Source organism: Hyla sarda, chromosome 4 (assembly GCF_029499605.1).
Source record: "Hyla sarda isolate aHylSar1 chromosome 4, aHylSar1.hap1, whole genome shotgun sequence".
In the NCBI taxonomy this organism is placed as follows: domain Eukaryota; kingdom Metazoa; phylum Chordata; class Amphibia; order Anura; family Hylidae; genus Hyla; species Hyla sarda.
Genome location: NC_079192.1, coordinates 276,589,796 through 276,601,805, shown reverse-complemented (window position 1 = coordinate 276,601,805; position 12,010 = coordinate 276,589,796). Strand labels below are relative to the sequence as shown.

General features: G+C 39.3%; 1 protein-coding gene across 11 annotated transcripts in view; it reads right to left on the bottom strand.

Annotated features, from left to right (window-relative positions):
- Positions 1-2,149: 2,149 nt before the first annotated feature.
- The window catches only part of SOCS2 (suppressor of cytokine signaling 2), a 165,987-nt gene continuing 156,126 nt past the window's right edge, over positions 2,150-12,010 (bottom strand). For all 11 annotated transcript variants that reach the window (XM_056574338.1, XM_056574331.1, XM_056574330.1 and 8 more), the window contains one exon: positions 2,150-7,840. In XM_056574338.1, the coding sequence (XP_056430313.1) occupies positions 7,383-7,840 (458 nt within the window). In that variant the 3' untranslated portion in view covers positions 2,150-7,382. The remainder of the gene's footprint in view (positions 7,841-12,010) is intronic.

Here is a 12,010-nt window from a genome sequence, read left to right as displayed (position 1 = left end):
CCAACTCCACTTGCACCACAGACTGTCTTGGAGTTACACCTCATCAGGAGCATGCCCAGGCATTGTAGGGAGGTCATACGGGCACGTGGAGGCCACACACACTACTGAACCTCATTTTGACTTGTTTTTAGGACATTACATCAAAGTTGGATCAGCCTGTAGTGTGGTTTTCCACTTTGATTTTGAGTGTGACTCCATATCCAGACCTCCATGGGTTGATAAATTTGATTTCCATTGATAATTTTTGTGTGATTTTTGTTGTCAGCACATTCAACTATGTAAAGACGAAAGTATTTCATACGATTAGTTCATTCATTCAGATCTAGGATGTGTTATCTTAGTGTTCCCTCAATTTTTTTGAGCAGTGTATTTGAAAAGATAGCAGCTAACATACATGACAAAAAAATGAGAAATTCCTTTAAAATTCCATGAACTGTAAAAAATTGAAAGCATGAGGTCCACGCATTTGATACATAATGTCAGGCAGCCCTTTAAATAGAGAAGCTCCAACTATTTTCAGATAAACATCAGATGTGAAACATATACGTAAGCATAGCAGTAATGTAGATTCAGTGCATGTGGTTATAGAGATTATAGTCTTTCTTCCATGAATTGGTTCCAAAACTATTGTCACTTGTAAAAAACACACAAGAGCGTTAATGTTTCTGCATATTTTTTTTATTCAAATTTCCATTTCATTCTTACATTAGATAGTACACACTTAAATAATCTGGTTTATATATATATATATATATATATTATATATATATATATATATATATATATATATATATATATATATATATATATATATATATATATATATAAAAAGATGTCCTACATTGTAGACAGTAAAAGCAACTGCTGCTATTCCCAGCAGATGTCAACAATACACTGAAAATTTGCAGTTAAAACACATCCTTCAGATCCACAATTATAAATGCATTAATAGAAAAGTGCATTAGGGTCTATACAATAATGTAAAGGGGACCTCCAGTTTGGTTTACTTACACTTGTGGACAAAGGGCAAGGCTCTATTAACATCTGTAAGGTGAACCCTTTTCTTAGAGATTGAAAGGAGATAATGGCTCTGATTTACTAAGATTGGAGTGTATGTTTTATGTTTTTTGCCATTCCGACATTTTTTTTTCCATGGTATTTACTAATTTACTCCGCTTTTGGAAACTTTATACATGTTTTAAAGTGTAGGGTTTTCTTACCAGAAAATTCACATGATTTTCAGAAAAGACGAGTGATTTTGGATGAAATGTTGAGAACACGCCCCTTTCCCCAAAAACCACACCCATTTTGTAGTTTTTTTTTTTCTGATTCTGTCAGGTTCTTATTCTGTCAGGTTTTTTCTGTCACATGGTCCGTGCGACAGAATTTAGATGCAAAACCCGACAAAAAGAGTAGGAATCATGTTAGTAATTGTATCTATTCAGATTTCACTCATGTTAATGGCACCTCTGAGGTTTCCATTCTTCCCACAGATAAATGGAGAAACAGATACAAATGATGGCATTTGTTATGAGAAAAATATCATTAAAGTCAATAGGTCATTATCATAAATTGTGCATCGTTCTTTAACACCAACACAATGAGTTAATGCCAGTGTGTAGGGTTAAAGGGGTACTCCGCCCCTAGACATCTTATCCCCTATCCAAAGGATAGGGGATAAGATGTCAGATCGCCGGGGTCCCGCTGCTGGGGACCCCGGGGATCGCCGCTGCAGCACCCTGCTATCATTACTGCGCAGAGCGAGATTGCTCTGCACGTAATGACGGGCAATACAGGGGCCGGAGCATAGTTACATCACGGCTCCGCCGCTCATGACGTCACAGCCCGCCCCCGTCGATACAAGTCTATGGGAGGGGCGTGGCGGTCGTCACACCCCCTGCCATAGACTTGTATTAAGGGGACGGGCCGTGATGTCATGGGGGGCGGAGCCATGACGTCGCGCTGCTCCGGCCCCTGTATCACCCGTCATTACGCACAGAGCTAACTTGCTCTGCGCAGTAATGATGGTGGGGTGCCGCAGCGGCGATCCCCGGGATCCCCAGCAGCGGGACCACAGTGATCTAACATCTTATCCCCTATCCTTTGGATAGGGGATGAGATGCCAGGGGTGGAGTACCCCTTTAAGTGAATTTACAGAAGGTTTGGTTGAATCCAAATCTGACAGTTTGGTTGTTGATTGCTTTAGTCTGCATGAATCTGTTCTGTTTTTAAAGTGCTAAGCAATCAACAACCAACCCACCAGATTCAAGTTCGGCCAAATTTACTGTAAATATTGCTCAACACTACTAGTGTAAACAGAGCCTAAAGAGATTATCCATTTACAACCTAGGAGTTACCTTACAACTTTGAAAATTAAAAACCAAATACACAACTAGCATAATGTCATATATCTAGTGAGCATAGAAGGCAAGAAGAGTTTGGGAGAAAATGATTCCATTAAGGGGACTATGAGATGAAACTCTGCAGAGGGAATTGTTTAGAAGCACCAACCCACATCCAAATGCACTGCAAAACTCATTTGGCTGCTTATCCACCCAGGCTGCATACCTAGCCAAATTAGGGGGGGGTCTTCAGAGTCCTTAAATTGGCAAGAAATACAGACATTTGTAGGAATTTTGAAACATAATTTAGTCTACATGGAAATAGAATTCAGACAGCAGATTAGTGCCAGGGTACTAAGATGGCAAAGTTCATTACAGTGACATAAGGACTTGTGCATTTTCTGTTAGACATAAAAACCAGCAGGATTACTTACCATTCTAGAACCGTATAGTTGAACCTGTAAGCCCTCTTTCAATTGTATGGTTCTGGCTACTTCCACTCATTATTCAGCTTATTACTTTATGACCACATTAACTGTAACAGAGACATCTATTAAATGTTCTATTGATTGGCTGTTAAAACAGTGGATGTAACGGCTGCCGTACTGCTTCCCTCTAACTGGAATTTGGGGGTTGCTATTGGCCATGTTAAAAGGGCTCTTCTTAAGCACTGCCTGTATGTCTCTTTCAGTCAACTACTTTCCTCCAGTCAGTGGTGTTGCTAGAATGCTCAGCACTGCTGACTGTAGAAGTGTTGTTGGTTTTGCACCCAATGCACTAACTGCTCATTGACATCTTGTATGTAAACTGCCAGAGTGCAACAATGGTGGCATTTATAGCACCTTGATAACCTCCGCCAACCACTTATTAATGCTCTGGAAAAAAACAAAAAACATAAGGCCAAGTGTCACAACAATAGATTTTGTTGGACAGCAGCAGGCTTTCAGTATTCATTGTCACCATTTAATACACAAATGTTCCACACTTTACAACCTGGAACTTAATTAAACTTTTACAGGACTTCAAATAAAATAAGTATGTGAAAGTATTAAGAACAGAAAACCGTTATTAGCAAAATCAGTGTAACCCATAAAACAAGGAGTGTGTATATTACTTTGAAAAGTCCATATACATTTACTGAATTAACTATTTGTATGTCCAGAAACAGTAAAGGGAATACTTAATTCCTGTAAGACAGAAGTTAGAAGACATAGTCATGGAACATAAGCTATGTCTTTGAACCACTCCCAGCGTTCCCCTAGGTTGTGTGTCTTGTAAGTCAGACCAGCCTCTCATCCACATAAGTGCATAACTGTGAAGTGTGCCATGGTTATTCTTAAACAATAGGCATTAGTAAAGGGGTACTCCGTTGGAAAACAATTTCTTTTTTAAATCAACTGGTACCAGTAAGTTAACAGATTTGTAAATTACTTCTATTTAAAAATCTTACATTTTCCAGCATTTAGCTGCTGTATGCTCCACAGGAAGTTTTTTTTCTCTTTCTTTCTGACCACAATGCTCTCTGCTGACACCTCTATGTTAGGAACTGTCCAGAGAAGGAAAGGTTTGCTATGGGGATTAGCTCCTACTCTGGACAGTTCCTGATATGGACAGGAGTCAGTAGAGAGCACTGTGGTCAGACAGAAAAAAAAGAAACTTCATCTGGAGCATAAGTACTGGGAGGATTAAGATTTTTAAATAGAAGTAATTTACAAATCTGTTCAACTTTCTGGCACCAGTTCATAAAAAAAAAAAAAAAAAAAAATGTTTACCTCTTTAAAAGGTATTGATTTTCCTTACCAAACCTCCCATTGTCACATTTACCAAATACACAAATAGGAGGATTGCCTTAACATGCTGTTGTAACATGTTTACATTCGCTGGGCACCCTCCCTGAGATCAGTGCATGGAGGAGCATTCAGTCAGAGACAATCATAATAAGAACATTTATATATAACCTGATCTGAAGGAAGCAAGACTAGCAACATTGGGTTCTGAATTGGCTCTATATTGAAAGTAAAATACCATAACACTATGGCCATTTGGCCAGACCCCCAAAAAGGATATCGCTTTATCATTAAAAGCATTGGGTGCCCTGATCATCTTTTTACAGTTTCTTGATACACTCTTCCATTCCCGAGATACGTGGTTTTATTGTTTTTCTGATAATTTATAGAATCAACCAGATGAGTGTGAACTTAATTTTAATAATAGGAGTGAATATCAGGTGAAGGGGGGGGGGAATTATACATCCAGGGGTGTGTAATAGGTATACAAGCCCCACAATGTAAAATCTTCACAACCCATGACTTTATATTCTCACCCATCAGGTGATATGTATTCCTATTTTCTAAATTAAGTTTATACCCATCTGACCGATTCTTTGAATTATTATACAAACTATAAACCCTTAGAAACGGGAGGGTGTATTAAAAAAGGTATGTAATCAGGGAACCCAAAGCTAATTTATGACCGTCAAATCTAAATTTGAGAGGTTGGCCACAGGTCCTCTTCAAACTCTACAACCCTCAAAAATAAAGTGGGAGTAAGATATGAAGGCCCCCATATTTTACATAAATTAGTTTTCTTTCATAACAGATTATACAAATACAGGAAATGCATTGGTTTTGCTTTTTTTTATGAATCTGTAGCAGGTGTAATTTACAGCTTTACTCACTCCAGCTAGACTCCAAAGTAAGTGAACCTCGATGTTACCCAAACATATAGCAGTGTTTTCTCTCTTTAAGGCATGTAGGGGATATGTTTTGGATTTTTTTTGTAGATTTTGATTTCCCTGTTTAAGTAAAATAGGCATAGTTTCAACAAATGCAGCATATCTCCCATGTGTGAGCATAAACTTAGCGCAGTCCAGGACTATAGTACTGCAGTATGACTTTCTGTGCATCTAATGCAAGTTTTGACCACATTAAAACTTATGGGGGTACCATTTAGTGGAGTTTCCTTTAACTTCATCTGTATGGATTAAATATGAAACCCACACAGTGTGATGCTTACTTTGGAAAGATTAAATACACCAGTGCTATACTAAAGCTTTTCCACATAAATGTCTAAATTCCACTACTGAAACTTTTGTGCATTGTCTCTATGTTTTATTATGTATCTAGGTGAATTTCTTAATGTGTAGGTGCATCTGGGTTTGAACTAAGGCTCTGTTAACATCTGCATCATGGTATAAGTTTACAAAATAGAAAACATAATGCAGCGACAGGCACCAAATAGACCTCACTAACTTATGGTTTACATTGGTTCTGCTAAAAGGGTCCGTCATTTTTCATAAAAACAAATAGCGGCGTTTTTTCCTACCACGTGTGACGAAATCTGAATAGAGCTTTAGTTATCTCCCTATAGGCCACTTTCATATTTTGGTCAGTATTATTAATCAGTATTTGTTAGGCAAAACTTGACGTCAAACAAAAAAAATATATATATAATAAAAAGTGTGTCCCTCTACCCTGTTCTGGAATCACTCCTAGTTTTGGTTTACAAATTTTGATGCACAATACAAAAGTGTGAAAGTGGCCTCATTGTACACACGTGGAGGAATACAATACAGACGTGGAGAAAATGGCATCAGAGCCTTGATACAATTTGATCCCATAAACTATTCTCCAAGACGGAGCTCTGCAATCTTTGGCACACTGTGATACTTTGGCTGTGTTACTTTACTATGAGTACATATCATATGTAAACACATCTGCCATTTATTTTGTTCTTTTGGCTGCATTTACCGCATGGTAAGAAATGCGTACATAATGAGGATTTATCTCATGGCATACATTGGGACTTATTTATAAACTTTACTGGAAAGGAAAAATGAGATGTTACTATAACTAAAAGGTAACCCCTTCACATTTCCAACCTACATTTTAAAAACTTTTTCACTCTGGTTGTGGTTAAATCAGATCATTGGAAATAGTTTTGTCACTTCTTTCATGTTAGGAGATTGAGAGTTAGCTCATAAATTGCTGTTAAACAGTGCACTTATTATATTAGTGAAACAAATCTCAACGAAGAGTTGTTACATTTCCTTACACAAAAATGCTGGGAATGCAGTCCATGTTCCAGCATCCTTTGTGGATAAGGATGCGTTGTCTAATCTCACATAATCTCCTAGTCTGCAAATGAGCCAGGAAGTCACATTGCAGCACAAGTATGGTCGATGCTTTTAACTATATATGTTCTTATACCAGAAAGGCTTGGGAGAACCAGCCTAACATAGTCAAAAGAGTGACAATAGCTAGTGGTAACTGCTGCCAACATAAATGCTGACTTTAACAAATTATTATAGTTTCATTAGAATTGAATCCAACAGCATTACTCTGTGCAGGAACAAATAGCACGCATTTCATTCTGACACTAGTGGTCAAAACAGCATTTTAGACTGAGCTTTTCATTGCTCAAGTAATATATGTGAGCTATGATGGGCCCCATTGTAATACAAATGTAAACCACTGCAAGGCAAGAGTCATTACATAGTACTTGGCTAGGAACCTAAATGTTCAAGATGTTCTCCACCAAAATCTTAATCTGATTAATTCTGCTGGTTGAGGCAGAGCATGACTTGACTGCTACCAAATTTCTTTTCCCCTTCTCTGTGGTCAGCTTTACGATGACCACCAGAGCCACTTTTGATTCGAGACAGTCATTTTAACAGAACCAAAATTAGAGTGTTAGCCAGAATATCCCAGGTAGAAAGACCTTAAATTGCCTCTTCTTTCACCATCCACTGCCTTAATAACAAAAAAAATTGGGAGTACTGCTAAAAAACAAAACAAAACCACATTGTGCATTTTAAGGAATCACAAATTCTTGTTCCACAGAGTCTCATTTAGGCACGGTATGGAGAAAATGTCATACCATAAATGATTCATTCTAAGACACGATATGTCCTATGACAATTACTTGAAATAAAATGATGCGATATAAACTCCTTGGAACCGACAACCTCTAACTTATTTGGCTAGATTTGGAAGTTTTACACTTTTATTTCTGATGCTGCAGGCATGAAACAGGAAATGTCTACACATGATAACGGTATTCTGTTATGTATTCCTTTAATCTCATGGGTAAAGGCAGTTCATGGATCTTGTCCGTGCATTTGTTGACAGCCATTCTACAAAGGTGCTGTAAAGAAGGGGTAGATGTGTAAAGTGGCTTAACTAGCCAAAGGTGCACTGTCCTGTTGGGAAGAGTCTCTGTCTCAATTTTCTTGTTCTTGGACAGTAGAACATAATACTCGATAAGATGGACGACACTATCAAATTGCTTCAGTCTGGAGCGTACACATACGACAGAGTCCAACCTAAACTTCCCCTCCCTATACTCAATGCGCAGGTTTGTTGGTCCTGCTGAGGTCTTCACAGAGATAGTTAAGAGGTAATCTGTATGTGAACTGTCTCTAACAAGAAAAGTGCCTTCAGGGGCATCCTGCAGTTTTTCCTTGGCCTCGCTGACTGTCATGTGGCCCCAGTACCAGCCTGTCAAAAAAAAAAAAAAAGTAATATCAAATTCAGTGTAAACGTCAACAGCTGGAATGCATGACATTTGTGAACTTGCACATAAAGAAAACATAACACTAGTAAACAATATTTCTCAAACATTTGACTTCCATAGTTCCCTTGGTTCACCAATAGCCAGTATCTTTTGCATTACCCAGCAATAACAATGCACAGCATGCTAACCCCAAATAAAGCAACAATGGACATCACTTTCACTGAAATGATGCATCACAAGATGGAGGCAGATAACCGAATGCAGCTCTTGTTTTACCCTTCGCATTCTTTCACCACTGGATGGTAAACAATATTTTTGATGCTCAGGCAGATGCTGTATTTAACCCCTTAAAGGGGTTCTCCGGTGCTTAAACATCTTATCCCCTATCCAAAGGATAGGGGATAAGATGCCTGATCGCGGGAGTCCCACCGCTGGGGACCCCCGGGATCATGCACGCGGCACCCCGTATGTAATCAGTCCCCGGAGCGTGTTCGCTCTGGGTCTGATTACGGGCGACTACAGGGCGGGCGGCGTGTGACGTCAAGCCTGCGCCAGCGTGTGACGTCACGCTCCGCCCCGCAATGCAAGCCTACGGGAGGGGGCGTGATAGCTATCACGCCCCCTCCAGTAGGCTTGCATTGAGGGGCGGAGCGTGACGTCACACGCCGCCCGCCCTGTAGTTGCCGGTAATCAGTCCCAGAGCGAACACGCTCCGGGGACTGATCACAAACGGGGTGCCGCGTGCATGATCCCGGGGGTCCCCAGCAGCGGGACTCCCGTGATCAGGCATCTTATCCCCTATCTTATCCCCTATAAGATGTTTAAGCACCGGAGAACCCCTTTAATGACCACGGACATAAATGTACGTCCTGGTTTGGCAGTATTTCCCACACGAGGACGTATATTTACATCCTGTGTATGACCAGGAGCATCGGAGCGGTGCTCACGTCATACACGGCAGGTTCCGGCTGCTATCAGCAGCTGGGACCCGCCGGTAATGGCCGATATCTGCGATCGCGCGGATGTCCGCCATTAACCCCTCAGATGCCATGATCTGTACAGATCATGGCATCTGTGGCAATGCGCATAATAAAATAGATGATTGGATCGCCCGCAGCGCTGCCGCGGCGATCTGATCATCTGTAATGGTGGCCGGAGGTCCCCTCCCCTGGCTCCGGCCTTCTCCCGGCATCCCCTGCTCTGGTCTGAGATCGAGCAGACCAGAGCAGGAGATAGCCAATAATACTGATCAAAAAAAAGTTTTTCCCATTTTACCCCCAAAAAGCGTAATTATTATTTTTTTTAAATAAACATATTTGGTATCGCCGCGTGGGTAAATGTCCGAACTATCAAATTATAATGTTAATGATCCCGTACGGTGAACGGCGTAAACATAAAAAATTTAAAATGTCCAAAAATGCTGCTGTCACATTTGATTACATTTTTTTTATAAAAAAATGAAATAAAAGTTTAATGTATGCAAATGTGGTATCGATAAAAAGTTCAGATGACGGTGCAAAAATTTGCCCGCATACCGCCCTATATATGGAAAAATTATAAAGTTATTTTAGGCGATTTTAGGTTACTGATTTTGTACAAAAGGTTTTAGATTTTTTTTTTAAGCGGTACAAAAATATAAAAGTATCTTGCCATGGGTATGGTTTTAATCGTATTGACCCACAGAATAAAGAACACGTATTTTTTACCGTAAATTGTACAGTGTGAATATGAAACCCTCCAAAATGTACAAAATTGTGGATTTCATTAAAATTTCTTCCCTAAAAAATAGTTTTTTGGGTTTGCCGTACATTTTATGGTAAAATCTGAGGTTTCATAACAAAGTACAATTGGTCACGCAAAAAACAAGCCCTTATATGGGTCTGTAGATGGAAATATAAAAGAGTTATGGATTTTAGAAGGTGAGGAGGAAAAACGAAAATGCAAAAATAAAATTGGACTGGTCCTTAAGGTGAAAATGGGCTTGGTTTTTAATGGGTTAAAATATGACACTGATACATTTTTAACCAAAGAACAAAATTATAATAATAATAAACTGTCCATTATTATTGTTGCCATCATCTTCATGACAAATGCACCCTTATAATCTCAGATCTTGTTCAGAAAGTTAAAAGTCTCTAACCTATATATTACTTTTAAACCTTTGCCCCTCTAATTTAAAACAATGTCCTCTTGTGGTAGTTTTTCTTCTTTTAAATATGCTCTCCTCCTTTATTGTGTTGATTCCCTTTCTGTATAAAAGTTTCTATCATATCCCCTCTGTCTCTTTTTTCCCAGCTATACATGTTAAGGTCCTTTAAATTTTCCTGGTAAGTTTTATCCTGCAATCCATGTACTAGTTAAGTAGTTCTTTTCTGAACTCTCTCTAGAGTATCTATATCCTTTTGGAGATACGGCCTCCAGTACTGCGCACAATACTCTAAGTGAGGTCTCACCAGTGCTCTGTATGGCGGCATGAACACTTCCCTCTTTCTACTGCTTATACCTCTCCCTATACATCCAAGCATTCTGCTAGCATTTCCCTTCTGCTCTATGACATTGAGAAATAATGACCCCTAAATCCCTTTTTCTCAGATACTGAAGTTAGGACTGTGTCAGTGTAGGGTTATTACGTCCCAGGAGGCATTAGCTTGCCCTTATCCACATTAAACTTTAGTTGCCAGAGTTCTAACCATTCCTCTAGTTTACCCAAATCCTTTTCCATTTAGTGTATCCCTCCAGGAATATTAACCCTGTTACAAATCTTTGTGTCATCAGCAAAAAGACATACCTTACCATCTGTAATATCACTGATAATGATAGAAAACAAAATGGGTCCAGATACAGATCCCCGAGGTACCCCAATGGTAACAAGACCTTGCTCTGAATATTCTTCATTAACTACAACCCTCTGTCATCTGTCCCTCAGTCACTGCCTAACCCATCCAACAATATGGGAGCCCAAGCTCAATGACTGTAGTTTATTGATAAGTCTTCTATATGGGACAGTGTCAAAAGCCTTACTAAAATCTAGATATGTGATGTCTACTGCCCCTCTACCATCTATTATTTTAGTCACTCAATCAAAAAAATCTATAAGATTAGTTTCACATAATCTCCCTGACTTAAACCAATGTTTTTCAACTTGCAATCCATAGGATTTTAGATATTCCATAATAGACATTTTTTTTTAAATATAATTAATATAAAAAAAAAATCTTTTAGTAGAGTTCCCATCCATTTCCCCACTATTGATGTCAGATTTACTGGCCTATAGTTGCCCGATTCCTCTCTACTACCTTTCTTACAAATGTGGACAACATTTGCTAACTTCCAATCTTCTGGGACAACTCCTATTACCAGTGATTGGGTAAATAAATCTGTTAACGATTTTGCTAATAGACAGCTAAGCTCTTAGTATGTTTGGATGTATCCCATCAGGCCCATATGACATCTGTCTTAACTTTAGACAGCTGACTTAGAACCTCATTCTCTGTAAACATGCATAAAAAGATTTATTAATCTTTCTCCCTAACTGAGGTCCTTTTCCTTCTTTTTGTTCTGTAAAAACTGAACAGAAATATTTGAGGCAGTCCGCTATCCCTTTATCATCTTCTACATATCTTCCTTCCTGTGTTTTTAACCCCGTTATTCCTTGTTTTAATTTCCTTTTTTTATTTATATATCTGAAGAAGGTCTTATCTCTTTTCTTCACTGAGCTAGTTTCTCTTCTGCCTGCACTTTAGAAACTCATAACTTGCTTGGCCTCTTTCTGCCTAATCTTCTAGATTTCCCTATCTCCATTGCTTGGAGATGCCCTGTATTAACCCTTCAGACGTGGCGATCAAAGCTGACCGCCGCGTCTAAAGCGAAAGTGAAAGTATCCTGGCTGCTCAGTCGGGCTGTTCGGGACAGCCGCAGTGAAATCGCGGTGTCCCGAACAGCTTACAGGACACCGGGAGGGCCCTTACCTGCCTCCTCGGTGTCAGAACGGCGAATGACTGCTCCGTGCCTGAGATCCAGGCAGGAGCAGTCAAGTGCCGATAACACTGATCTCAGGCGTGTTAATACACGCCAGTGATCTGTGTAAAAGATCAGTGTATGCAGTGTTATAGGTCCCTATGGGAGCTATAACACTGCAAAAAAAAAAAAAGTGT